The 27,982-nt window shown below is 31.8% G+C and overlaps 6 protein-coding genes and 2 pseudogenes across 10 annotated transcripts; 4 read left to right on the top strand and 4 right to left on the bottom strand.

The window, feature by feature from the left end:
• Nucleotides 1-1,022: 1,022 nt before the first annotated feature.
• On the top strand, nt 1,023-1,910 carry LOC113848367 (glucan endo-1,3-beta-glucosidase 12-like). Its single transcript, XM_027477841.1, has 3 exons — nt 1,023-1,137; nt 1,377-1,625; nt 1,876-1,910. The coding sequence occupies exons 1-3, from the start codon at nt 1,071-1,073 to the stop codon at nt 1,908-1,910; spliced, it is 351 nt and encodes a 116-aa protein (XP_027333642.1). The 5' UTR covers nt 1,023-1,070.
• Nucleotides 1,911-4,020: 2,110 nt separating this feature from the next.
• LOC113847093 (CASP-like protein 2B1) lies at nt 4,021-6,348 on the top strand. Its single transcript, XM_027475961.1, has 3 exons — nt 4,021-4,881; nt 4,961-5,093; nt 5,974-6,348. The coding sequence occupies exons 1-3, from the start codon at nt 4,658-4,660 to the stop codon at nt 6,220-6,222; spliced, it is 606 nt and encodes a 201-aa protein (XP_027331762.1). The 5' UTR covers nt 4,021-4,657; the 3' UTR covers nt 6,223-6,348.
• A 1,551-nt stretch (nt 6,349-7,899) lies between these two features.
• LOC113846491 (protein NAR1) lies at nt 7,900-12,999 on the top strand. 5 transcript variants are annotated; one of them, XM_027474837.1, is made up of 12 exons: nt 7,906-7,950; nt 8,199-8,320; nt 8,449-8,519; nt 8,976-9,129; nt 9,281-9,467; nt 9,743-9,869; nt 10,063-10,240; nt 10,340-10,389; nt 10,469-10,640; nt 11,629-11,755; nt 11,870-11,961; nt 12,370-12,925. In XM_027474837.1, the coding sequence occupies exons 2-12, from the start codon at nt 8,207-8,209 to the stop codon at nt 12,520-12,522; spliced, it is 1,425 nt and encodes a 474-aa protein (XP_027330638.1). In that variant the 5' UTR covers nt 7,906-7,950; nt 8,199-8,206; the 3' UTR covers nt 12,523-12,925. The 5 variants fall into 5 exon arrangements, with proteins under 5 accessions (XP_027330637.1, XP_027330638.1, XP_027330635.1 ...); XM_027474836.1 differs by having other exon boundaries at nt 7,900-8,320; nt 12,370-12,999; XM_027474838.1 differs by lacking the exon at nt 7,906-7,950 and having other exon boundaries at nt 8,019-8,320; nt 11,870-11,965; nt 12,380-12,836.
• Nucleotides 13,000-13,237: 238 nt separating this feature from the next.
• On the bottom strand, nt 13,238-14,446 carry LOC113874630 (annotated as a pseudogene).
• A 778-nt stretch (nt 14,447-15,224) lies between these two features.
• LOC113874629 (cytochrome P450 71D8-like) lies at nt 15,225-16,936 on the bottom strand. The gene is made up of 2 exons (XM_027512846.1): nt 16,034-16,936; nt 15,225-15,839 (listed from the first exon to the last, which is right to left on the bottom strand). The coding sequence occupies exons 1-2, from the start codon at nt 16,934-16,936 to the stop codon at nt 15,225-15,227; spliced, it is 1,518 nt and encodes a 505-aa protein (XP_027368647.1).
• A 2,662-nt stretch (nt 16,937-19,598) lies between these two features.
• LOC113874628 (cytochrome P450 71D8-like) lies at nt 19,599-21,260 on the bottom strand. The gene is made up of 2 exons (XM_027512844.1): nt 20,358-21,260; nt 19,599-20,213 (listed from the first exon to the last, which is right to left on the bottom strand). Exons 1-2 carry the CDS (start codon nt 21,258-21,260, stop codon nt 19,599-19,601), a joined length of 1,518 nt encoding a protein of 505 aa, XP_027368645.1.
• A 2,419-nt stretch (nt 21,261-23,679) lies between these two features.
• On the top strand, nt 23,680-26,542 carry LOC113846575. The gene has a single exon (XM_027475013.1). The coding sequence runs from the start codon at nt 23,750-23,752 to the stop codon at nt 24,281-24,283; it is 534 nt and encodes a 177-aa protein (XP_027330814.1). The 5' UTR covers nt 23,680-23,749; the 3' UTR covers nt 24,284-26,542.
• On the bottom strand, nt 25,468-26,037 carry LOC113846576 (annotated as a pseudogene).
• Nucleotides 26,543-27,982: the final 1,440 nt, after the last annotated feature.

Genomic DNA, 27,982 nt, shown 5'->3' with positions numbered 1-27,982 from the left:
AAGTCACATGATATAATAAGGAAGAAAATAATTTTTTTAAATTATCTTATTAATTTAAAATACCTTCTAAAAATATAATCGTCTGATATGCAGAAGTTAAATTACGTGATGTATTATCAACCCTCAACTATCACTTTTTCTTATTCATCTAGTATTATGTTCTATTATTGCATCAACTCAATTCCATGGCATTTGATCACAGAACCAAAGCAAACTCAACGGTTTGTGCCTAAAAGTTAAATCATGCCTTGGGGATTCTCGTCCTAATCCTAATCTTTTTTGCAGATAATCCCTCGGGCAACATGGGCCCCAGTGTGTATATGAGATAAATCATTGAACTAGAGGAACATTGGGATGGAATGGCTTATTTTGCTCAACTGAACATTTATAAACAATGAAAAAGAATCACTTCTTTATTGGCAATTCCTGTAGCAATCCTGACTTCTGCTTTTTCAGTCTCATAGCTTGCTTGGAAAATTGGTCATCAAGATTCCTCATTACAAAAGAAAATATGCTAGGAATGGACCTACTGAACTGTTTGTTCTTGATATCTTGTACAATGAACACTAGAAACAGTATCTTAACCAAAACTAGAATTACATTAGATAATTTGTTTGATCCTACACCACACAATTAATGATCCCTGTGGAGCTTCTCTTGATTAACTTTATGTACCATCTGCAATTGTCCACTCTTATTAGGCAAGTTATCATCGATCAGTGGTTCTAAAAAATTTCTAAATACCCTATCTGGGATGTCCATATCTAACGTTTGGCTATAAGAAAAGTGAAAAATTCGGTATGGCAATATCATGGCGATAGAGACACTCTCAAAGGCAAAGATAAAGGCAAAGATAGAAAAGAAAGTTTCAAAGTTATCGTGACACCGAAGGAACGGAAGTAGGACCATAACTTGGTGTTTCAGCCTTTGAAAAAAGTGTATCTACTATGCTCTAACCTCTTTCCTCTTCAGGATGAAACTATATAGACAGCACCACTTATAAGAATATTTATCAGCCATATATGAAACATACAGTTCAAGGCTAGATACCAAAAAGCTCCTCAAGAACAATGACTTCTCCAGTGCTCAAAATTTTGATGGTTCTGCTTCTTTTGACCCTATCTTTGCAAGCATTTGGTAAAATGAGCATTACCCTCCACATGTGTTCTACTAAATTTATTAATTTCTGCTAGAGATTTTACTTGGCATTGTTTTAAATGAGTTATAAATTAAAAGGATAGATTTCATTGTGCCTTATATGTGGCCGCCATTATTGAGATTAAACTAAAACCATTAATTTATTTTTATCAGTTAGAAGCCAAAGCCAAAGAATCCTATGATATCTTATTGCACTCTGAGTCAATGGAAAATTTCAGGACAATTTGAGGAATGGTGCATAGCAGATGAGCAGACCCCAGATGATGAGCTGCAGAGGGCCATGGATTGGGCTTGTGGAAAGGGTGGAGCAGATTGCAGCAAGATAAAAGTGAACCAACCCTGTTACCTTCCAAATACTGTGAGGGACCATGCCTCTTATGCCTTCAACAGTTACTATCAGAAGTTCAAGCACAAAGGAGCCTCTTGCTATTTCAATTCTGCTGCAATCACCACCGATCTTGACCCGAGTAGCATCTCTAAATTATCTCCCATAACTTAACTCATCTTTAGATATTATGTCAAATTAGTTAGTGTTGATTTCTGTCTCAATGCGTCATCCTTTTTCATTCATAGCAACAATTAGTGAGACATTGAATACCAAATGGGGCATAAATCCTTTGAATTTAATTATTTGACATTATCAATTGATGCTATTTATTTATTCTCACTTTTAATATACACGGCAAATAACTTCTTATCTTTTTTGTCCAATGGCAGGTCATGGCTCATGCAAGTATGAGTTTCTTCCTTGATTGAAGTTTGAAGTAACTTCTTTTCTGACATTAAAGATAGTAAGATCATATTTTAGAGTTGAACATTGGAAGCAGAAGTGAAGTCAACGTTTCTAGTTGTCTGGATCTCATAAATTCTTATTGTTCTGTCTCTTAGTGAAACAATACCAGAGCGAAACAATCTTGAATTCTTTCTTTTATTTATGTAATTTTAATGATCCTGAATTATACATTTTAAGTACGTGAGAGAGCAAAATACCATTGGTTATTTGGATTCCCTCACTTTTCCTTTTGTCGAAGAGAGTTGGAGTTTGGAAAACATATTAGATCTCAATTAATTTGAGTAAAGCCATCAATCACGCACACTAAATTAAGGGAATATATAACTCTCCTAACACTTATTTTCTTTGATTTATCTTTCTAATGGGTGTCTTTTTTGTGAGCTTTTAATGGGTGTCTAACGATATACAATAATAATTTATATAGATTAATTAATATTAAAATTTATAAAATATTAGTAACTTTAAATGCTGTATTTTTTTAATAAAGATTTATTATTTGTTAATTTTTTTAATTGTGTGCCTTGAAAACATATTAAAAATTGAGTTTTGGACACATGTAAAAGAAATTCAATGCATTAATTTTTTTTAATATCACCCTTGGATATATATTTAAAAAATCTGTATTTATTTACAATATTTTAAATTTTTTTTTCTATATCCTATGACTCCTTCTAATAATCTTTCTATGACTTAATAAAGTATTAAATAAAAAATACATACACTTTATTATCTTAAAAATATAAAAATATTGAATAGTTTCTCTATTTAATAATTAAGAAAATTTATAGACATCAAATATAAGAAAATTTAAAATAGATCTTGCTAGATATAATGTGTGTAAAGTAGAAAAAATAAAAGTGCATCAATTATTTAAATTGGAATACCTTATAAACTTTATACCAATTGTAGATATATTTTTATATTTTATATATCTTTTCACTTTGAAAGCAATAGGCTTTTAAAGTGGGAAAGTGGAAAGGTGGAATGCATGCTTTATTGTGGAATACAAGGGTCTATTTATTTATTTATTTTAAATACTTATATATGAAGACAAAATGATCTTATTTTTATATTTTTAATTAATATTTGAAACTAAAAAACAATAAATAACATTTTTATAATTATCCGTAAAAATAGAAACATTTTTCCAAACTAAATAAATTCTAATATACATGGAATGGAGAAAAGGTTATTTAGAATAAGCTGGATACCAGGCACAATCTAAATAAAATATATATAAACATAAATTTGGGCACATCCAATTCAATATAACTTTTGACATTTAGAGTGTGTGTAAGGTTTTGAAGAATTATGATTTGGTCGCTTATATTGTATCATGCTGATAGACAGACTGACATCAGAAAGCATTATATGAGGAAGAATTATGCATTTTGCATTGGAAGGGCTTGAAACCCTCTCCCTTTCACACATGTAACCACAAACTAACCACTTTTTGGAGGTAGGTTAAGAAAGTGCTGTGCTTAGTGGAATGAAGTAGTTGCCACCTTATGGCTCCTATATTCAACTTTATAATTTATTTTTAAAATTAATTGAGTTATTTAATGTATAAAAAATTTACAATTTTTAAAATTTAAAACTTTATTCTAAATATCATTCAGTTTATTATAATTTTATTGCCAATATTTAATTTAATTTAAATGCACTTATAAATTACATTATCATCTAATCACGAATTATTATATAAATAAAAATTGTTTAATTTTATAAAAAATGAATAAAAAATCATATTTATGATATATTTTAATTAGACGATACACTAAACTTGTTCTCTTATAAATTTAAGCTAATTTTTGTGGCACAAATAAATATTTAACAAGCTTTGCAATGCGCGTGCGAGCTTTCATTTTATGAGACTAATAATAATAATAATATAAGATTTTGGGTAAAATGAAGCCACATGGGAACTCAAAACCACAAACACAACCCAACCATCACATGTCCCACCATAACATGCAAATAAATCAATCATTCTAGACAACATAAATGATTGCTTCATCAACTTTGTCTCTTTTACGCTCTTGCTTAGTATTTCAACGATCAATTTTACACTAGACTAAATAAAGGAATCACTGTTATTCCACATCTTCAAGCCATTTTCCACAAAATGAAAATTATATTTGGCGAGACACCATCATATTCACTTCCCAACCCCAAAAGAAATCGTGTAAAATAGGAGGCGTGTATGTACGCGTTCAGTATTCAGTATTCACTTGCCATGTGTTTGGTATGGCCTTGGCAAAAGAAATGGGTATCATAAAACTGAACCATTCGGTCCTTAAATGCCCTCCTTACCTTGTCAGACACACAATAGGGACGAGAAACTGTTCCTAATTTCTAGAAATGACAAAGGAGCTCTAAAAACCACACTTTTCTCGCTATTTAGAACTCCATAAATGCAGAACCAGAAATGACAGCAGACTCCTCAATGACCCTCTTTTTTGTGTGATAGCTGAGTTTCCTTTATCAATACGTGTTCTCTGTCTTCTCAGCCTTAGGCTTTGACCACTTGGCACACTCTGTAGCATTTGTACTAGCTTCGATCATCACTACTATTTTGGAAATTCAAGGACAAATTTTGTGTTATATATAATAACAGTGTAGAGCGCAGGGTTGTTCACCCTTTTACCTCGTTTGTCTATTTAGTCCAATCCTTCTTGTTCCTAAGTGTTGATATTAAAAGGGAAAATGAGTTATATGGGTGTCGGTGTTAGTCCTGGTACTGTCCCTGTGTATCATGGAACAAACCTCAAAGTATTGGATAGGAGGGTGAGGATAGCAGAGTTGGTGTTAAGGTGTGTGAGCCTTAGTCTAGGACTTCTTGCAACTGTTCTTGTGGTGACTGATGCCCAAGTTCAAGAATTTTTCTCCTTTCGGAAGAAAGCTAAATTTACAGACATGAAGGCTTTGGTGTAAGCTCTTTCATTCTTCTCTTTCAGTCTGAAAATGGTATATATGCATCTCCTAATATTGATTGCCAAGACTTTTCAGGTTCTTGGTTGTTGCCAACGCACTATCTGCTGGGTACTCCTTAATCCAAGGATTGCGCTGTGTTCTGAGTATGATTAGAGGAACTGTGCTCTTCAGCAAGCCCTTAGCTTGGCTCATTTTCTCTGCTGATCAGGTACACACATATTTTTACTCTCCCCTGCTGCCATAGAATATGTACACACGCACACCCCTCAGCACTGTACCAGGGACAAATATACAACTAAATTACTTATCGGTTCCCCTATTGCATTTTTCATTTGTTGACATGTAGCTAAATATGGTTAGTGCCTGAGGCTGAATCTAACCCATGTGGCAGTTTTTTTTTTTCCTTTTCAAGGAGTTAATCCCAAGTTCCCGAACATTCTTTAACCAATGCATCAAATTGATCATGAAATGGAATAGAGAACTCTTATTAAATAGTAATAGGCAAATCCACCCCAGGAGGGAGTGGCGATTCATTGATTCTTTTGATAAACTTTCACTTCAAACATTTGATTCTGTCCGTAGCATGAGTTTTTTTTGCTTGCACTCGTTTGATTCTGTCAGGAATCAGAATCCGAGAGTGTGGTGGGATTGGTTTTGTTTTGAAGTCAAGGCTCGTATTTTTATAGCAATCCATAATGACCTCAAATTTGCCCCATCAAGCATGTTAACTGGTGCTGCGGGATCTCAAGGGAACCGAGCAGGATACACCCTCACCACATGCCATACTTAATCCCACTTGTATAGAATATAATATTATTAAATTCTTTAAGGAGGGGGTTACACAAATAGACCTTTCTTGAAGACAGGTTTTTTAATTTATTTTAGTTTAAAGAAATAATCTCAAAGAAACGTATTCTGGACCAACATTAAATAAAACAAAATGTTAATCTCAACTTTTTATTTGTTGATTCTTAAACTTAACAAAGCGTTCAATAAAAACGTAGCTTATAAGTTTAGTAAGCACTAGACAACATTAACACAAGGGCAAGGCCAAGAGACTAATTGAAGATTCGTATCTAATTATACAGGTGATGGCATATGTGACGGTGGCTGCTGTGGCGGCAACATTGCAATCAGCCGTGTTTGCAAAGGCGGGGCAACCAGAATTTCAGTGGATGAAAGTATGCAACATGTATGGGAAATTCTGCAACCAAGTGGGAGAAGGGGTAGCCAGTGCTTTTGTGGTTAGCCTTAGTATGGTGGTCCTCTCTTGTATTTCCGCTTTTAGTCTCTTCCGTTTGTATGGCTCTAACAAAAACAAATATGCGAGTTGGTAGGTTATGAACTAACGTGGTTTCATGCCATACATACAACCTACTCCTCTTACCAATCTTTCTTGGTTAATATAGTACTTCTGTAATTAAAGAACGATGGTGGTGATATGAGAATTTCGATTATGTTACTAATTTACCTTTCAATGATCAAAGGAATTTCTGATGCATATGCTTTGCATTCAAAACCAAAATACCGGACATGTTAATACAATCAGGGAAACCAAAAAACTTCTCCTCTTTAGAAACGGACTTTATTTTTACTTACTTAAAAAAATATTGGGATTCAACCATAGTCTATGCCGTTTGATCTATGTTAGAAAAGTGTGCAACATTAAGAATGCTTCAACCTGTGTTTTTAACAAGTAAAAGACAAAAACTAAGCGTTGGGATAAAAATAATCAATGATGCTCTTTTTCTTATGTCTGGCTTGAAATAAAAGTTAGAAAGAAATCCAAAACACAGCGAGTTTTGGACGAGAAAAACGTACTTAGAAAATCTCTATAGTTTAAACAAGTTTTTAGACTCGTAAAAAAATTATCTCTAAAGCAAATAAGAAAAGTGAAAAAAAATTATCCTTTAATATTTTTAATATTTTAATTTATATCTTTAATATAATAAATATTTTTTTCTAAATATTTACGAATTACACACATTTATAGCATATATATAATTCCCTGAAAGTTTCAATAACATTTGGCCTGCACCTGTGATTGCGCGAGCATAACTTGTTTTTGTTTCCTTTAGCTCATTCGAAAAAGAAAAGAAAGAAAACGCGGTTACGCAAGAATGTTCTTTATATAGATAATAATGATATGTTAAGTCATTAGTCTTTAGAAATCTTAATGAAAAACAGGAGAATGGTTAATCACGTAATTGCGACCCACCAAAGTTGATATTATTTGGTGTCTAATCCAAAACCTACTGCTACTGCCAGCAAGTCACCGGCGAAGGGAACATAAAGCACACGTGCCTGTGCCTGTGCCTGTGCCTGTGCCTCCTACCACCGCCTAATGCCTAATTCTATTGAACTTTTATTTTACAATAGAATTAGTGTGTTAAAATCACTCGTAGACAATAATTCAAGATCCTTTTTTTAAACAATTTTTTTTCTATTTTTTCAAATTAATTTTATTTAAATTTAAAATTCCTTTACATTACACGTTCAACTTTTTTTAATTATTATACCATGTCACAAATAGTTGTTACTAGCTTTTTGTACTGATAGCATAATAATATTAACTTTTACATTATCAATTGATTTCACAATATTTTTTAATAAACTTTCATTGATAAATTAATAATATTAAATGAGTTAAATTAAAAATTTAATCTTTAAATATTATTTTTCTTCAATTTTTAAACAAAAGAATTATATTTTAATTTTATGTAAAACATTTATATATTATCCTGACAGTTTATCATGTATTTTTTATTTTAATCTATATAAAATTTTATTTCGTTTTAATTTCTTTACAACTTTTTTTCTATATTTTAATTTTTACATTTGACAAGATTTTTCTAATTTATATTTAGAAAAAAATTTATATTGTTATAATATTGGTAAGTAATGGAAATCATTTTTAAAAAAATGATATAAATTAAAATATTTTAATATGAGAACTAAGAAAAAGTTAGAGTTAATTTAACCTATTAAATATTGTATTTGTTTGGAAGGGAACTATATATGTTATTTTGGAAAGGGCAAGAGGATACAAGAGACGACCATCGTTGGTAATCGCAATACCCTGGAAACCCGAATTCACTGTTCACAGTGTTGGATTTTCTGTTGTTTGTTTTGTTGCTAATGCTTTCATCTCCTTTCCCTTCTCTTCCTTTGACTTAACGTCGAAACCAAACCCCTATTTGGGGCTGTGTTCCAATTTCCTTACCTTCAACACTTCAACTCAAAACCCTAACTCAACCTTCGATTCTTTGTTCATTAACTTAGTCACTACTATTGCAACCTATTCAATTGTCAGAATCAGACATGTCGGAGAAATTCTCGCCAGCGCTTCGAATTGGAGATCTCAACGATTTCATCGCGCCATCGCAGGCATGCATAGTTTCCCTGAAAGGATTTAAAAAGCCCGATAAACCTGAGGTAGCTTGTTTCATTCTCTATATCTTCATATGATTTATTTGATGGCTTAAAAGAATCATAGTACCTTACGAAGTAGTTCTGAAACCCAAGGAAAGTTTATTTTAATATATATATTTTTTCCACTGTAGGTGTCAGTTGCTAACAAGCAGGTGAAGTCTGAACCTGTTAAAATTTCGCTTAAGGATTGTTTGGCATGCAGGTTAGTCTTGATATCAGTGGCTGTGACATGTGTTCACTCGTCTTGCAGCATATTGTCTTGAATTGCATAACTGTGTCATACTTTTCTGATGTTATCACATGGGGCAATCCTGCAAACTTTTCGCTTGAAAAATAATGAGAATCTCTTTATTTGGTGAATGAATTCAAATCTATAAGATTTTGGTTCTGTGGCATTATTATATTCGACTTATAATTATGTCTGGGCTTTATTGGGATTTAAGAATATGACGTGCTTAGTTTTCTTTTTTACTAGTTGCAATCATTTGAGGAGAGTGCTAACAGAATGGCAGCTTGCTAAAAGCTTTAATATCAAAGTGCCCTTAAATGGTTCATTAAAAAAATTACATGGATTGTGCTCCTTAACTCTATCACATAGTTGATGATCTCAAAATGTAAGTTTTATTTCGAATCCTAATTTATTTTTCTGGTAAAGCAGTGGATGTGTCACATCGGCGGAGACAGTTATGTTGGAGAAACAAAGTTTGGATGAGTTTCTGTTCAATATTAATGCAGGAAAGGCCGTGATTTTGTCTCTTTCTCCCCAGTCGAGGGCCTCTATTGCTGCTCATTTTGGCATTTCTCCACTTCAGGTGACACTTTGGATATTGCTTTGCTCATAATAACATTTTTATAAGGTTTTTTTTTTTTTTAATAAGGTTCTCATTTGAAATAAATTTGGAAAAAAAGAAAATTACTACCTTCTTGTTCCCCCTGGCTGACAGTAAATTCTTGGCATTCCAGGCTTTCAAAAAGTTGACAAGGTTTTTTAAATCCTTGGGAGTGAAGGCAATATTTGATACAAGTTGCAGTAGAGATTTGACCCTTGTCGAATCTTGTGTGGAGTTCATCACGAGGTATAGACAGAATCAATTGGTTGATGATGAGAAGAGTAAATCTAGCCTACCTATGATTGCATCAGCATGCCCAGGTATAAAAGTTAAACTTAACAAAATTATAGCTTTGGCATATTGTGTCTATGAATCACATAGACTTTGATGATGGACATGACTCATGCATAATGAATCAGAAAAATTCATAATATATTGACTATATCTGTGTTTCTCACTAACATGGATCCTTGTTTCTGTTATGATTGCTTTGTACTGTTTCATTTTTAGTGTTAGAAATATAGGGTTGGGGAGCATTATTACTTTTCAACATGCAGAATAGGTTTTGGTTATTGATGTGAATATATTTGTGCAGGTTGGATATGCTATGCAGAAAAACAACTTGGATCCTTTGTTTTACCTTATATTTCGTCAGTAAAGTCTCCACAGCAAACAATTGGAGCTATCATAAAGAATTGTGTGTGCCAAGAATTGGGACTCAGGTTTCATGTTAACTCCAAATTTTATCATGAGATGGAATGACATAATACCTTGAGGTTGTGGGGGGTCACCAAATCTTTTGATGATGATTTGTGAATTGTGATGCCCCAATTGTTAGTCATATGATGTCTTTTGGCATGATGCTATTTCCAGAATTATATGCATAGTAAAATGCTTGAATTATTGTTTTAACAGGCCAGAAGAAATTTACCATGTCACTGTGATGCCTTGTTATGATAAAAAGCTTGAGGCTGCTAGGGATGACTTTGTTTTCCAATTTGAGTCCCATATAGAAGGGCATGAAAGTGAAGTTAACATGATTTCAGAGGTAGATTCAGTATTGACCACTGGAGAGGTTTTGGAATTGATTCAGGTTTGAAGTTTGATGCATTCCTTCATTTTTTGTCAATCCTTTTACTTTTAAGTTAACTAATGATATGTATATAATACATGTTTGGGTTCAATCTTACAGTCAAAAGAAATTGATTTTAAAACCCTAGAAGAGCCTCCTCTGGACAAACTGTAAGAAATGAACTTTTGCTCCATTATTAAATTTCATTTTGTCAAACAATAGTGTTAACATGCAGTGTGGTGCTTTCAGGCTAACAAATATTAATGAAGAAGGAAACCTTTATGGTGTCCGTGGAAGCTCTGGAGGTTATGCAGAAACAATTTTTCGATATGCTGCTAAAACACTTTTTGGAAGACAGATTGATGACCCTTTGACCTTTAGAAACATTAAGAATTCAGATTTTCAGGAAGTTACTCTGGAGGCAAGCTCTTGTAAACTTTTAATATTGATTTTTATGCTTTTGATGAAGGGCATTATCGGAATCTAGGGTCTGCAAATATCTGATTATAGAAGGGTTGAGTATTTTTTGTTATAACAAATTGGACAATTAGTAGTTTTAAGAGCCATTTCATGATGAAGTAAATTTCCAACATTATTTCCAGAGACGTATTATTAAATTTCTCTCGTTATTTCCTTGAAACCATCGTTCTTACATGAATAAGAGTATATGATTATTCTCTTCACCTGCAATGCTTGCCATCATGAAGCTTATGGTAAAAACTGAAGATAAATATTTAATGTAATTTGGTCTCTAAAAGTGGCATGTTATGTTGCTTTTGTCCCTGAAAGTTTTCATCTATACAATTTATTCCTTTGAGGGATGAAATTGTTTACAGGTTGACAATTTGGGAAGATAAACTTGTTTATCAAGTTGACACTTTTAGGGACCGATTTGTATATATGTGCTTATTCAAGGAACAGGCCAATGCTACTGCTTTCAAGAATGAAATCATATATTATATATGGGACATAGTATCCTTAAAAATAATAATGCAGGGGACATGCAAAGGTGGTATGTGTAATTTCTGAAACAAGCATGGTCTTGTTGTAATTACTACTAACCTTTAAGGGGGAGGTTCATGCAATTATTCCCACAAACACACAAAACATGATATCATGATGTAGAATGGGCTTTTAGTTTTTGTTATTTTATCTAGGATTTTAATTTCAAAATTAGGGTTTTGATAGGGATTATTTGTTACTTTGCATTATCTTATTGTGGCTTAGAATAGGATTATTTCTCAGTTTTTGTGTCATTTGGTATAATCAGTTGAGTCACTTTTTGCATGATCTTGATATTTTGTTTCTTTCAAAGAGTATCTGAATGCTAAATTACTAATTAGGGGAGTACCCTGCAAATAATACTCTTGCTTACTGTTTCACTGTTTCACATCATGTTGTCTGTGCAGGCGGAGGGAAAAACGGTGTTGAAATTTGCTCTCTGTTATGGTTTTCGGAACCTGCAAAACATTGTACGAAAACTTAAAACTGGGAAATGTGATTATCATTTCCTAGAAATAATGGCATGCCCTTCAGGTACTGTGCTTTTCCCTCATCTGAAATTTAATTTATTTGCTGGTTTTTGTTTGTTTTCCATGAGCCCCATAAAATTGGTGGGCATTGAACTGAAAGGGAAAGCTCTTTATGCAGGTTGCTTAAATGGGGGTGGTCAAATTAAACCAAATCCAGGGCAATCTCCTAAAGAACTGAGTCAGCTGTTAGAGTCGATTTATATGGAAAATGTAAGTATTATCTCAGAGAAGCTAGTATTTTAAGTTGCATTTTTTAAACAAGTTTGACTTGCATAAAAATGAGTAAGTGTTAGTGTATCTTTATTAAAGGGAACATTAAAGGTCTGATCATAACTCTTAGATTCTGGAGAGACAAAGTGCAAACAATTATTACTCTTTTATTCTGTATCCTTATTGATGCTATACAACATTTGCTTCCCTGCCCCTTGGCACTAAACAGTGTGTCATTTATGATTTTACCCCATTTTTGTTACTGTGGAACATAGTTTTGGATATTGAAAACTTTTTTTTTCCTGGTTAACTGTAGAAGTAATTAATTGAGGAGTTTGTTGTTCTGTATTTCTACTTTCTGCAATCAAAATTTTAATTATGGGTTGATCATGTTTCTTTATATGCCAGGTTTCGGTAGCATCACCATTCGATAATCCCATTATTGAAGGATTATATGATAAATGGCTTGAGCAGCCTGGTTCTGAGAAAGCTAGAAGATACATGCATACACAATATCATCCTGTTGAGAAAAGCATCACTTCTCAGTTGCATAATTGGTGAGGCGTTGAAACTGAACAATTCATACTGTTTCTTCTCAAGGTAAATGTATTATTAGGAGGAAAAAGTACTTGGTCTCTATGCCCTGGCTCCTTGTGGATATGTTGCAATTTGGAGTCACCAAATTTTGATAGCGAACAAAATTTTTGATGTATATAGACCTTGATCTGCATCCATTTAGGTAGAAGAAAGAATCACACACACATTTGTAATTACCTTCTGGACCTGCGGCAGGACTTCTATTGTTTTTAGGATATAGGTTCTCAATAAAATATTCCTTCATTACATTTGTTAGTGTGAATGATTAGGTGAGAGAATGAGAGCCCAAGTGCCGGTCGTTGGAGCACAAATTGTAGCTTTACATTTCTCAACTCTTGAACTCGAATGAAGTAACAAAATTTTCTCTGATTTCCTGTTTGATGTAACATATTCTTGGAATATTTTTATTGCCGTAAACATATTTCTTGCATTTTACCAAATTAGAATAAGATACTGTCCCACTTTCAAAACAATCACATGGTATATGGTAGCAAGGGGCGGAAAAAAAAAATCTTCATACGGAACAAATATTGAGGTTATCTATGTAAGTTTACGTTTCTTTACTTCATAGACCAAATTTGTCGCATCTGCGTTTGCGGTTGTTTCCTTTCGGACAGCCCTTAGAACTCCTCTATAACATCTTGTCGTAAGAATTATAATCCAGGGGATATTTTGGAAATTACAAATTCACCATTCCCCAATCAATAGTTAATGAAGATGAGCATAGATTGAGTAATTTGGCTAGAGCAAACTCAACATTGGCTAAACCGAATGAAAGGCCTGGACACATTCTCCTTCCAGCCCCAAAGGGGATGTACTCAAAAGTGTATCCCTTTAAAAATCAATAGAAGTTCCATTGAACCTTTCTGGCATGAAGCGCTCTGCATCATGCCAATACTCAGGATCTCTTCCAACTGCCCATGCGTTTATAATGACTTTAGTCTTGGTGGGTAAATCATATCCATCGATCTTGCATGCTTCCACGCATTCTCCTGGAAGCAACAAAGGAAGTGGTGGGTCTAACCTCAAGGTTTTCTCTTATTACTTCCTTTAAGTGGCCAAGTTCCCCTAGATCACTCATGGATTGTTTCCTTTCCCCTCATAGTTTCTCTAATCTCAGCTTGTGCCTTCTCTCTTACTCTTGGGTTTCTCATCATTTCTGACATTGCCCACTCTAGTACTTTCGCTGAAGTATCCGTTCCAGCAGCAAATATATAATGTGAACATAGTTTTCATATACATTTCAATTCATAACAAGGACAAAAAGATGCCATTGATTTATTATATTAACACACTTGTTTGAATTATCTATGTGGATGATCTCAATCAGAATTCAAAAATCAGATGAACGTTATGGCAGACATACTAACCCAAATCACAGCCTTGATATTGTTGGTTGTAATTGGGGTCTCAAGGTTGCCATTTTGTTGGACTCGTAAGAGTACCTCAACAAGATTTTCGTTCTTTCCTTCTCCCATGCCTTCGTTTTCACTCGTGTACTTTACTTGATTCTCCTTTACGATCTTCTGTAAAATCTTGTCAACTTTCTTATGCATCTTATCCAATTTGGCTTTCAACCCGGTTATGAGGTGTATAGGTTTGAAAGAAGGAAACAAATCCGCAAGATCAAAGCCGTCTGCCACTTCTATTGCTTCCTTTACTAACAAAATAAATTCTTCATGATCCTCAGTTATGTTACCAAATGCAGCTCTAGAAACAAAGGTACTTTTGAGTTAATCATGCTAGTGAGGTGGATTGGTGCACCTGAAGATGACTGACGAAGGCATAATAAGGATGGGACTTTGTTCTGCAAAATGAAGATTAGATTGATTCGTATTTGGACAGAACAGCCTGAAACTTTATCGAGACGTATACCCTCCACACACATCACCGTATATTTTATTAACCATATCTATTTGACTATTTACCTTATAAGTTTAGCTATTATTGTCATTATTTATTCCTCATCGTACCCATGGACTTCTTACTCATTTACAGACGATTAATTAATTATTTGCTAGGAAGTGATGTAAAGTGTTTCTCTGTCTATACTTTTAAATATGTTATGAATAATAATTTTAAAATATTGATAGTTAAATAAATATAATTTTTTAATATGTAGTTCAATTAATTTTTTAATATTTAATATTTTTTTCTAAAATATTTTCTTTCAGTAAAATAATTTAACCTCAATTAAATATCATGACTTGAACGTTTTTTGCTTCATAGAATAATAAATAATTATTTTTAGCAGTATTTTATTTCAAATTCCCCATGCTTTTATTTTATATATTCCTCAAAAATAAAAGAAAAGTGTAGTATAAACACGCAAGCCTCTCTTACTCCCGAGTTCTGAGCTACCCGCTTAGAATTTTTAACGCAAGATTCCTGAGTCACAATTGGAGGCACAAAGAATGCTTCCTTGAAGATACAACAACTCATCAAATCCTTCAAATTAATAATTTCTTAATGAAAACGAGTTACTTGAATGATTTAAACTAATCGTCCAAAAAGCTTAAGATTGTATGAGAAGGATATTGAATGATTTCACAATTTTTATTTTAAGATAAACTAGGAGGATAAATCCCTTAATGGAGAAAAGTTCTAACCATAGGAAGGAAATGGAAAAAGATGGAAGAAATAAGGACAACTAAGATATATGAGGGTCAGTAGTTATTGTAGGGAGTTGGAATCAAATATAGGTTGTCTCTCCTTCCAACAACAGCTCCAAAGACTTCAGTCATATCCAAGTCCTCTGGTTTGATTCCATTGGGTAGTTCCCAATCAAAGTGATAGAGTAATGAAGCAAGTGGAAGCTCAATATTAGCTATGCCAAGTAATATGCCAGGACATATTCTCCTCCCTGACCCAAAGGGGATGTACTCAAAGTTATTACCCTTAAAATCATAACCGCTCCCAAGAAACCTCTCAGGTATAAACTTCTCCGCATCAAACCAATGCTTAGGATCCCTTCCAAGTGCCCAAGCATTTACTATCACCTTAGTCTTCATTGGTATTTCATATCCACCTATCTTGCACGCTTCTCTACATTCCCTTGGCAGCATCAAAGGAGCAGGTGGATGTAACCTCATGGTTTCTTTGATCACTGATTTCAAGTACCCAAGTTCAGTTAGATCTTCCTCGCTTATCATTTTCTTTCCCCTAAAAGCTTCTCTTATTTCAGCCTGTGCCTTTTTCATCACTAGTGGGTTTTTCATCAGCTCTGACATAGCCCACTCTAATGCTGTTGCTGATGTATCAGACCCACCACCGAACATGTCCTACACATAATCTTATATACTTAAATTATACCGTCTTTGTAACAAAAATCACAACACATATTATGCATACACCATTGCATTTAATTTGTAGCAGATAGTACACTTCACGTCATATATATATATATACATATATAAATATATATATATATATATATTTTTTTTTTATATTTAAGAGTGAATTACTATTTACTGACCCATATCACGGCTTTGATGTTGTTGAGTGTGACTGGGATCTCTAGGCTTCCACTTTGTTGCACGCGCAAAAGAACATCAACGAGAGTTTCTTTTGCTTCACTGTTGTCATGGTTTGATTGGTGCTCCTTGAGAATGTGTTCTAAAATCTTATCCAGCTTCTTTTGCATGTTCTCCAATTTAGCTTTCATCCGAGTAATGAGATGAATAGGTTTCATTGAGGGGAACAAGTCAGCGAGATCAAAGCCTGCCGCTAGTTCCACTGCTTTCTTGAGCAAAGTCAAAAGCTCATCTTCATACTCAGATTTCTTGCCAAACGCTGCCTTTGTAACAAAAGCACTTACCAAAGAGAAAACACTTTTAGTAACATTGACTGGTGAACCCGCAGATGCAGACAGATGAATGGATCGTATGAGCTTAGCCACCTCATCTTCTCTGACATAGGAGAATGATTGAACCCTTTTGGCACTGAGAAGCTCTAAGGTACATATTTTCCTCATCTGTCTCCAGTAATCACCGTAGGGAGCAAAGGCAATATCCGTTGATCCATAGGCCAGAATTTGAGGACAAAGGAGTTGTGGTCTATCAACAAAATTAAGATCATGTGTCTTCATCACCTCCTTGGCCATTTCGGGGGATGATACAACCACTGCAGAAATTTCACCTAGTTGAAGGTGCATTAAGGGTCCATATTTGTGGGCTAGATTTTGAAGAGTATGATGTGGAAGTGTGCCTGCTGTTGCCAGTTGTTGCAGGTTTCCTATTAGAGGCAGCTTCCATGGCCCTGGGGGCATCTTATTACGAACCACACTCTCCCCTTTGATTTTTTGCTTATAAATGTTTGCAAACCAAAGCAGCAAGAATAGGAAAGATGGAATAACCAAGAAGGAAGGTTGGAATTCCATGGTATGAATGAGGGAGTTGGGAGTTTGAAGTTGATCTTTCTTTCAGTCTTCCCAGTGCCGAGGATATTACTTAAATTAAATAATAAAAAATAATTACTTGGAAGAAAAGTATTGATGAACTACTGCATATATAAAAAAAATCAATTGTCATATAGTAAACGAAATAATTATATAATAATGAGATGCTTTCAAAATATATTTATCTAAGATGGTGCAATACTAGACACGGTTGGACAAATAATGCTTACCACTTAACAAATTTCTAAATGAAATGTGAGGTCAAATCTATACCTCAACATGAGATCATGAGTTGGCTTTATGCTATATCAAAAGTAACCCATAAATTAAAGTGGTAACTACTTCACACCAAACCTCATTTCATTTTGTTCCCAAACCACGCCATGTTTGCTTTTGCTGCCATTGTCATTTCCCTGCCAAAACCCAACATTTCACCATTCGCGCCACTGTAGAACAAAGCTCTTCACCGTGATCGTGCGACCGCATTATCACTGTGAGTTCCTCTTTCACTGATTTGCAGATAATCATAATGCGAAGAGAATGTTGTTATTTGCATATTGTTCCTCTTTTTCCACTTAGATTACACAGTTCTGCAATTACAACTTTTACTTTAAATTTTTTTTTTCTAGGTTGAAAGTATCTATTGGTACTCGGAACCATCTAATTTGCGAGAACTTAATTTTGAGTAAAACTTATGCATAAGAAAGCTCCAATTTGCAATGGAACTTTAAAATCAATGACTTTACACTTGTTGTAGGTTTTAGCTAACGTCATGGTGTGTTCTGTTTAGCTAGTTATCTTTTCAGACATTTTAAATGTATCTAAAAGTGATATTTTACTATTTGCTACATATCTATTGAACTTAATTGTATTTTTATTTGGTTGCACGGGTTGAAAGGGTTTTTGAAGAACTAGTGTAGAAGTTTTCAATTAAAGTGAGCCTGTAGAAAAATCTTTATAAGAGAAAAAATAATAATATAAAAGATAAATAAATTCTTTTTAATAAATTAAAAATAATTTATCTCTTCAAATTTTAAAGAAGTTAAATGATAAAAAATTTTAAAAATATAAATTAATTTTAATTTATAAAAATATATTTATTTTTATATGATTTTTCTTGAATTTATCTAAACAATCAGTTTCTTTTCACCCAGTAATTTTCACTTGTGGAAGAGTTTTTGGACAACATTTGGAGATATGGACTCTATGCTGTCACTGTGAGCACAGGTGCCCATTAAACTGTATTCCGACCTATAATGGGCCTTCTCAAGAACCCCATTTCTGCTATTCTCATCCTTTGCTCTTTTCGGGGCAGCATCTACATTGTTTCTCAAATGCTTTCTGCCATGGTTGGTGATAGTATGTATTGTGCACGTAATTAAGTACGCATACTATACTACTCATATCTATGTTATTTTGCAAGTATTTATCCACATTCGTATCCACACACGTTGAGTTCGTAATTACTAATTATCATTGTAAGTATCTATCGAGTATAATTATACTCGTTCTCATCTGTAAATGTGATAGAAATAAAGAAAGAGATAAATATATAGTAAATTTTTTAAAAGGATAGAAAGAAGTAAATGCGACAAACTAAGAATTTATATGAAAAATAAAATTCAAACTCACGTAACTAAAACAACTTCTATATATATATATATTGTGTGTATAAATTATTAGAATATAAAAAAGTAACATTTTATTATCTTTTAAAAATAAATAATTTTATATTTAAAATTTAATTATTAAATTTTGAAAAAATTATAAATAATTTTAAATGGAATTGTAAAACATCTTATCTTAAAATTTATTTTATACCTAAATAAATATTGAGCCGATAATAATATTAAGAAGATATTTATCCGTAGAGTCAAATTAAATAGTCCACAACTTTCAATAAATTTTAGACGGTCCTTTATCATGACTTGAAGTTTGTATGTTTCCTAAAATATTAAATATTTATAGTTATCTGTCTCTTTTTTATTAGTTTTCCCATGTTTAATGTTATATATACCTAAAAAATAAAAGAAAAGTGAGTAAACACACAAGTCTGACTACTAGGATTGAATAAAGTGATATAAAACTATATGATATCAGTCACTCACGTTCATAAATTATCCCTAACAAAATATTAATAATTGAGATCATATGTTATCTGATAAGGTCTATGCTGCCTGCTTAGAATTTTCAACGCTAGATTCCTGTATAGATGTTACAGATCTGCTTCGAGTATCCAATGGACCAAAATAATTGTGTAGTACACTTATTTGACTAATTCAGTGATTTTGAGCCCCGAAATTAATTCGAATTAAGCACCACCAACAATTTACATGAATGTTTTATTTTTTACTTTAAGATCACTTGGGAGAATAAAGATAAAATTTGTGATCACTTAATGAAGGAAAGTTCTACACCATGCTATTTAGTTTGTATTTATAAACTTTGGCTTTTAGGAGTAAATTTAAACATTTTAAAGTAGTATTTTTTTTTATTAAAAGAGAATGTAATTATTATATGGGAGATAAAAAAGTATGATAAATACTTTATTTTAAATAAATAGTTTTGTTACATATCTAACTCACAAACTGATAACAATGAAATGAAAAGAGAAGGAAGAAATAAGACAACTAACATAAAGAGGTCAAAAGTTATTATAGGGAGTTGGAATCAAAAATAGGTTGTCTCTCCTTCCTGCAACAGCTCCAAAGGTTTCAGTCATATCCAAGTCCTCTGGTTTGATTCCATTGGGTAGTTCCCATTCAAAGTGATAGAGTAATGAAGCAAGTGGAAGCTCAATATTAGCTATACCAAGTAAAATGCCAGGACAGATTCTCCTCCCTGCCCCAAAAGGAATGTACTCAAAATTATTCCCATTAAAATCAACACCGCTCCCATGAAATCTCTCAGGTATAAACTTCTCCGCATCATACCAATGCTTAGGATCCCTTCCAAGTGCCCAAGCATTTACTATCACCTTAGTCTTCATTGGTATTTCATACCCACCTATCTTGCACGCTTCTCTACATTCCCTTGGCAGCAACAAAGGAGCAGGTGGATGTAACCTCATGGTTTCTTTGATCACTGACTTCAAGTACCCAAGTTCATGTAGATCTGCCTCGCTAATTATTTTCTTTCCTCTACAAGCTTCTCTTATTTCAGTTTGTGCCTTTTTCATCACTAATGGGTTTTTCGTCAGCTCTGACATAGCCCACTCAAGTATTGTTGATGAACTATCAGACCCAGCAACGAATACGTCCTATACATATGTTATAATAACTTGTAACAAAAATCACAACTCATTAATCATTATACATACACCATTGCATTTGATTTGCAGCAGATAGTATACTTCATGACCATATGTTTATAACAAAATAAAATAAGTTACTATTCTACTGACCCATATCACGGCTTTGATGTTGTTGAGTGTGACTGGGATCTCTAGGCTTCCACTTTGTTGCACGCGCAAAAGAACATCAACGAGAGTTTCTTTTGCTTCACTGTTGTCATGGTTTGATTGGTGCTCCTTGAGAATGTGTTCTAAAATCTTGTCCAGCTTCTTTTGCATGTTCTCCAATTTAGCTTTCATCCGAGTAATGAGATGAATAGGTTTCATTGAAGGGAACAAGTCATCGAGATCAAAGCCTGCCGCTAGTTCCACTGCTTTCTTGAGCAAAGTCAAAAGCTCATCTTCATACTCAGATTTCTTGCCAAACGCTGCCCTTGTAACAAAAGTACTTACCAAAGAGAAAACACTTTTACTAACATTGACTGGTGAACCCGCAGATGCAGACAGATGAATGGATCGTATGAGCTTAGCCACCTCATCTTCTCTGATATAGGAGAATGATTGAACCCTTTTGGCACTGAGAAGCTCTAAGGTACATATTTTCCTCATCTGTCTCCAGTAATCACCGTAGGGAGCAAAGGCAATATCCGTTGATCCATAGGCCAGAATTTGAGGACAAAGGAGTTGTGGCCTATCAACAAAAGTAAGATCATGTGTCTTCATCACCTCCTTGGCCATTTCGGGGGATGATATAACCACTGCAGGAATTTCCCCAAGTTGGAGGTGCATTAAGGGTCCATATTTGTGGGCTAGATTTTGAAGAGTATGATGTGGAAGTGTGCCTGCTCTTGCCATTTGATGCAGGTTCCCTATTAGAGGCAGCTTCCGTGGCCCTGGGGGTATCTTATTATGAACCACACTCTCCCCTTTGACTTTCTGCTTACAAATCTTTGAAAGCCAAATCACCAAGATGAGTAATGAGGCAATAACCAAAAAGGAAGGTTGAAATTCCATGTTATGATGAATGAAGGAGTTGGGATTGGTAGCAGTTTCAAGCTGGTGTTTCTTTCTATCTTTTGGTCTTCCACTGCCCAGGCTGAACAATGAACACTGATGAAATAAATAATTGACTGAAAAGTAGTCTAAAAACTCTTAAATCAAATATGATATAAAATATATTAAATATTCAAATTTATATAAGAGTTTTTAGACTTAAGATTATTCTTTTATATATATATATATATATAAGTGTGTTGTAATAATGAAAATAATTATATGCTCTATTATATAATGGTATTAGTAGTTTATTTTAAAAAAATATAAATATTTTTAATTTTTAAGATATTAAAAAATTACACTTTTTAATTTAAAAAGAGTATACAATATTTAAAGTGTCAGAATTAAGACATTGGATTTTTATTTTAAGCAAGTTTCTATCTTTTTTAAGATTGTATTTCCTTCCATTTTAGTATCAATTAAACGATCAGTTCTATTTTTATTCAAGTAAAAATTGACTCACTTAAACAATAATAAAAAAAATAATTAAAATTTTTTATTCAAAATTAACTTAAACGAATTATGCATCTACATTATTTTCTAACTTTTTACACTTTTTTTTCTCCATCTTAACACTTACTCTCTCATCTTTACTTTCAACCCTTTTTTTTTTTTTCATATATTTAACTCCTCACTTTCAATTTCTTGGTCCTTCCACTCTACTCTCACAGGCAATTCTCCTTCTTCTTCTTCTCATCCTCACTCCACTCTATATCTATCTTTTCTTTTCTTTCACACTCAAACTCTTCCATCTTTACCCTATACCACAATCTTTCTTCATTTTCACCTATCTCAAGTCCTCTCTTTTTTACAATCTCATTTGTTCTGTGTTGTTGCTTAAGTGAGTATTTAAGTAAAAAATAAAACTGAACATTTAGTGTATCTTCATTTTCAATGTTAACTATATTTTGAACTTCTTTTTTTAAAATATTTTTATTTAACCAAAAAATTTTTACTTAATTGAAGGTAAACAAATAAACAAAACTATAAGTTACACTTAGTGTAAAAAATCCAAAGTATTTTTTGTTTAATAAATTTATCAATTCCATTAATCTAACACAACCTAAATTATAGTTGATAAGATTTATATTTAAATATTTAGATATGTTTTTTAAAATATAATTTTTAATAAATAATTTATTATTCAAAATAAATTATTTTTATATAAATATTATTTTTTATTTAATAATAAATTTGATAATTTCAATGTGATAACTAAATTTTAAACATACACGCAAAGATCATTTATTTATATACAGTGTTTAAAAATTATAAATACTAAAATATGATATTTTTAGAAAAAATATAGAAATAGAAAATTTAAAAATTACCAAGATGAAACTCCAGACATTCAAAAATAAAATAATGAAGTTATAATATTTCAAAAATTATTAATGATAGGTTTTTAAAAAATTTAAAAAAATAAAAACTTGTCAACCGTAATTTGACAAAAATAATAAAATTTTTTAAAAATAAAAAATTACTAATTACAAATTTTAAAAAAGTAATAATTTATTTTAAATTTAAAAAATATTTAATGTGATTTTTAAAAATTTCTCGTATTTTCATTAAAAAAAATCATATTTTGATTTTTTTTCATATATATTAAAAAGGCCAAATTGTGATGTCCAATCTATACGTCCTCAATAACGTGATTCGTGATATCTTGTGTTGGCTTAATGCTATGTCAAGGTATGGCATGAATCATAGTTGTAATTATTACTTCACTCCAACACAGATGAGAAAAATAAATAAATTATGATTTTCTCGTACAGCGATAAAATATGTAGGTAGTATATTTGTTCAAATCCATTTCTGTATTATTATATTAGAATTAAAAGTGTATTACTTAGTTTTTAAAAAAAAAATAATATAAAAGTAATTTATATTAGTTATTAAGTGTTATGTAAATTTCATAAAAAAATAATTTATGATTTTAATAAAATTCATATCAAATTTATTCAACAATATAAAAGTACGTTGAAAAAATTATGTCCATAATTTTTTTTTTTTTGTGGTACATACCTTTTTAATTTTTACTCGATATAACAAGTGAAAAGTATATAAGATATATATAAATTACAATTTAAATAATGAAAATATAAATATATTTTTAAACCAGTTTACAAACTTTGAAAGTTGACAAGAAACTTCACCATAAGGTAAATGGTTTTTATTAAAACAAAATTGATTTACATATATAATAAATGTTATTCTAAGGGAGGAAAAAGACTTTGAAACTTGGCATAAAACAATATTGGAAGGTTTAAGCTTGAAATTCAAAGTTGGAGAGAGATGGCAGTGAAGATAAGGTATCAATCAAAATATGAATAGATAAAAAGATAAGGTGTATAGTGGGGATTACATTTACATCCACACGATCAATAATAGCACAAAGGATATTGCTATCACATTGACTTTAGAGTGGTGTGAGTGAGAAAAGAAAGATGAAAAATCTAAGCCTGAAACCAGAGCTGCACCTCCACATCCCAAACCCCCCCTCTGCTTCATTTGCCAAATTATCAGTATCATGTCGGAAAAGCCTCAAACACCCACCTTCGAAATTTACACTCACTCTGAGAGAACAAACTCCAATTCGTGCAATTAACCTCAACCTGAAGAGGCACCCATCAATGAAACCTCAAAATGGGCATTCCAAGATTGTGATAATGGGAGCTGTGTCAGTGGGAATTTTGGTGGCGCTTCTGAGTGGGATGGATGAGCAAAAGGCCTGGGCTTTGGGCCCAGAAGGCCCACTTGTGGAAGAGTTTTGGGACAACGTGAGGAGATATGGACTCTACGCTCTCACTGTGAGCACAGGTGCCCTTTACACCATATTTCGCCCTATAGTGGACCTTCTCAAGAACCCCATTTCCGCCATTCTCATCCTTGCTCTTTTCGGGGGCAGCTTCTACCTTGTTTCTCAGGTGCTTTCTGCCATGTTTGGTGTTTCTGATTTTACTTATGATTTTGGATACTAGCTGCTGCTACTACCAAAGTAAAGCCATCATCTATACTTTCATATTCCTTTTCCCCTTCTTATAATCTTATTGGTTGCTCCATGCTTCGTAATTATCCTCTGCACCCTGTTTAACATTTTAGGTAGCTAAGCCTGTGTTTTGTAGGCAAGTTTAGCTTCTTCTTTTTTTTTTAAAAAAAAAGTTTGTAAAATTATTAGATAATAACAAATAGAAGAAGCTTATGATTTTGTTTTTGAATTTTTTATTAAAATAACATTCAGGTAATAATTATTAAAAAATTTATCTCACATTTAATATTATATTTTTAACTATATTTAAATTTAATATCTCTTCGTTCAATTTTAATATTATATTAATATAATATGACATTTATTTTAGTCATTTAATGTATTTTAGCTAGTTTTATTAAATAGTTTTTATTCAATAACTATTTGTAAAGATATATTGCTAACATTTATCAGGTTATGTAAGATACTTGCCGAGTATGGTTAACAACGATATTCTTGATCCTTTTGCTTGTTTGGTACGATATTAATTGAAATATTTTTTAATTTATGGGCTGAACTGAGATGATAGTAAAAGTGTAACATGAATTGTACCTCAATTAAGTATTTATTTAATAATTTTTTATTAAATAAAAAATTATAACAAAGTCAATTAAAAAAATTATTAGAATAAATTGATGAAAATTTATTTTAATAAATTATTTGGAAAATAGTTAAAAAATAACAGATCACTGTATTTGAAAAGGAGAGGCATAGCTTTCAACTAAAAAGCTCAAAAAACTGCAATAGAGTAAGGATTTAAAAATATATTTTAAGGCAAGTTTTATCTATAAATATTAAAAGAAAGTTGTTATTCATTTAACACACTGTTTGTGTCTCTCTCTCTCTTTTGACGACATCTTATTATGTGGTGTATGTAATTAACAGTAAAAGTAGTCTATAAACAAACAACTGATGCAACGGATAGAGGGTAGCTGTAAGTGTTGGCATATTCAAATTGGATGGTTCTTCCTGGGCCAAGGGGTTGCCCATCGTTGACAAGGCAATCATCGTATTTGAGTCTACGAAACACTTTGGGGTTTATCACACGTGCTGAGCTGAACATTCCACAGTGAAGGTGTATTTGTCCTATGTTGCAATCGCTGGGGCACAGGTTCGAGATTTCAACGGCGGACGAAGGAATACCACTCGGAAGAGGAGGCACTTGCGCTTGAGATACCCGAATGTCGTTTCTTGAGCATCCGCCATCAAGGTTCTTGTCCCAATCATCTATAACAACATAGTTAGTTAATAATATATTAAGGGTTCTCAATTCTCATGCCAACAGATTAGTGTTGCAGTAACTTACGATGGGTGATCACTGTTCTGTTGCCTTCGGGAAAAAACATGTCTTCAATGCCAATGTCTCTTCCAGCTTCCACGTGAATTACTGAATCCCTCGCTGAATTTCAAACAATATCGGTGCCTCAGTGCACATATATCAAAGTCAAGAACATAATTGAATGGATTAAGAGGCGAGGAAGGAATAGTCTCCAGCCAATCTATAAAATTTGCAATTAGCACACAGTATGACATAAATGATTTTATGAGTGTAGCACCCGAGTATTGTGCATTCTTACGTGTGTGTAACGTTGCAATCATAATGGTGCAAAGACATGTGTCAATAAAGTGAAAGGCGTTACCCAAAAGCACGGCTAAGACAAAGGCCACCGACACAATGCAAAAGCTTTGAACTTTGGTCGTCATTCTGAAATGGTTTCAGTCTGCTCTCAAGTAGTAACCTGCAAAAGCCGAAGAAGATAAAAGGAATGCAATGCAAGTTAATTAATGTAGAGGGAAAGAGGAGCTAGAAAGAAGTAATAAGAAAGCGTTGGAAAAGTTTAGGAAGACGAGGGTCGAAGCTTCAGAGTTAATGCAGAGGAAGAGAAGATAAAAGAATAATAGGTACTTGACCCAACCTGCTAGTTCAAGGATGTATATGCCTTGCACAGAACCTACTTCAATTTATAGCTCAAGCTCTACGCTCCCTGTTGCTATAGAACTAGCAGCTGCCATTGCATTTGGAGCCGTCATTGCATCTTATGCCGGTTAAAATAAGCAAAAAGAATAAAAAAAAAGGGGAAAAACAGGAGACTTCAAAACAATTCATTATGCATGAATTATAAAAGACAAAACTTTTACACTTTACCAACGGTTTTAGTATTATATTAAAATATTATTTTATTTTAATATTTAATGTAATAATGATCCATATTAAAAGTCAATATTTTTAATATAAAATTTTACTTTCGAATAAAATAATAATAATAATAAATTGTGTATTGTATCTAAATTTTATCTAATTATAAATTGAGCTTAATTGCATTTTGATCCCATTAATTGACTTATGTGTAATTTTAATTTTTTATTTTTTTAATTAAGTTTTTCTTATATTAATATTGTGTAAATTTAATTTCTCATCATTTTTTTTACTTTAAACTCTTAAAATTTAATTATTTATTAAAAAAATTTACAAATTAAATTAACAAATTTTTTTATTATTTAAATTAATCAATTAAAATATCAATTTTTTTCAAATTAAAAATAATAATTTCTACCATGCCTTATAAATCAAGAGAACATTTTATATTTTTTCACATGTAGAATTATTATCATCATTAATTTTAAAATTAGTAAATAGAAGAGTTGATAGTTTATTTTAAAAAAACATATATATCATTTACTTTTTGAAACATTAAAATAATCATAACCATTAATAGATAGTAGAGTTGGTAGTTTATTTAAAAAATATAAATATTATTTATTTTATAAAATATTAAAGTAATCACAACCATTAATTTTAAAATTAATAGAAGTAGCGTCAACAGTTTATTTTAAAAAACCCATAAATATCATTTACTTTCTAAAATATTAAAATAATTACAACCATTAATTTAGAGATAATACATAATATCTTCTCAAGTTTATAAATATCATAAAAATAACTATTAAAAAATTTTAAAATCCTAATCTCGTACCTTATGAAACCTTTTAAATTTTATCAGTTGTTGGTTAATTTTGTTTAACTTTTAGAACTTTTAAAATCATTTTGTATTTCAATTTTATTACAAATTGCAGTCTTTAAATTTTTTTTTAAAAAAGTAGAAGAAAACTGATAACAACTAAATTTTCTAAAAAAAAATTAAAACAAAAAAAGAACAGGAATTAATTTAAAGGACCAAAAGTGTAATTAATATTTTAAAAATCAAGTAAATATAACTTTTACTTCCTTGAAAAAAAATGAAAACGAATCAATTTTAATGCTTTTTTATAAGAAAAAATTAAATGAAAAATAATATATTTTTAGTATCATTTTTAATTAAATTAAAATTTTGATTTAATAATGCATAAAAATCCTTATTATGAAAATTATTGAAATAAAATTTTAATTTTAACTAAACAACAACACTAAAAAAGACAACACTTAAATTTGTTCATCTTATAATTACTTGGCAATATGATACGGTCGGTGGTCTAAATTTTTAAGTTATTATTAGTAAAATAAGTTGAAAGTTATAAGCTTACAAATTTTAATTAATGAAGTTAGTTAAAAATTATAAACTTGTAGTTACAAATAATTTATAAAATTAAAATTTTAAATAAATTATTTATATAACTTTCTGATTTATATTAAATAATTTAAAAATAAATATAA

This window comes from Abrus precatorius, unplaced genomic scaffold (genome assembly GCF_003935025.1).
Source record: "Abrus precatorius isolate BTA unplaced genomic scaffold, Abrus_2018 Scaffold8, whole genome shotgun sequence".
In the NCBI taxonomy this organism is placed as follows: Eukaryota; Viridiplantae; Streptophyta; class Magnoliopsida; order Fabales; family Fabaceae; genus Abrus; species Abrus precatorius.
This window is presented reverse-complemented; position numbering and strand designations above follow the sequence as displayed.

Excerpts from the sequence above, each read along its gene's own strand:
- LOC113848367 (XM_027477841.1), top strand. The coding sequence starts at position 1,071 with ATGACTTCTCCAGTGCTCAAAATTTTGATGGTTCTGCTTCTTTTGACC. Across the intron at positions 1,138-1,376 it reads CCTATCTTTGCAAGCATTTG|GACAATTTGAGGAATGGTGC; the intron begins GTAAAATGAGCA and ends GGAAAATTTCAG. Across the intron at positions 1,626-1,875 it reads CACCACCGATCTTGACCCGA|GTCATGGCTCATGCAAGTAT; the intron begins GTAGCATCTCTA and ends GTCCAATGGCAG.
- LOC113847093 (XM_027475961.1), top strand. The coding sequence starts at position 4,658 with ATGAGTTATATGGGTGTCGGTGTTAGTCCTGGTACTGTCCCTGTGTAT. Across the intron at positions 4,882-4,960 it reads ACAGACATGAAGGCTTTGGT|GTTCTTGGTTGTTGCCAACG; the intron begins GTAAGCTCTTTC and ends AAGACTTTTCAG. Across the intron at positions 5,094-5,973 it reads TCATTTTCTCTGCTGATCAG|GTGATGGCATATGTGACGGT; the intron begins GTACACACATAT and ends CTAATTATACAG.
- LOC113846491 (XM_027474834.1), top strand. The coding sequence starts at position 8,207 with ATGTCGGAGAAATTCTCGCCAGCGCTTCGAATTGGAGATCTCAACGAT. Across the intron at positions 10,390-10,468 it reads GAGCCTCCTCTGGACAAACT|GCTAACAAATATTAATGAAG; the intron begins GTAAGAAATGAA and ends TGGTGCTTTCAG. Across the intron at positions 11,962-12,369 it reads AGTCGATTTATATGGAAAAT|GTTTCGGTAGCATCACCATT; the intron begins GTAAGTATTATC and ends TTTATATGCCAG.
- LOC113874629 (XM_027512846.1), bottom strand. The coding sequence starts at position 16,936 with ATGGAATTCCAACCTTCCTTCTTGGTTATTCCATCTTTCCTATTCTTG. Across the intron at positions 15,840-16,033 it reads ACATCAAAGCCGTGATATGG|GACATGTTCGGTGGTGGGTC; the intron begins GTCAGTAAATAG and ends GATTATGTGTAG.
- LOC113874628 (XM_027512844.1), bottom strand. The coding sequence starts at position 21,260 with ATGGAATTTCAACCTTCCTTTTTGGTTATTGCCTCATTACTCATCTTG. Across the intron at positions 20,214-20,357 it reads ACATCAAAGCCGTGATATGG|GACGTATTCGTTGCTGGGTC; the intron begins GTCAGTAGAATA and ends ACATATGTATAG.
- LOC113846575 (XM_027475013.1), top strand. The coding sequence starts at position 23,750 with ATGAAAAATCTAAGCCTGAAACCAGAGCTGCACCTCCACATCCCAAAC.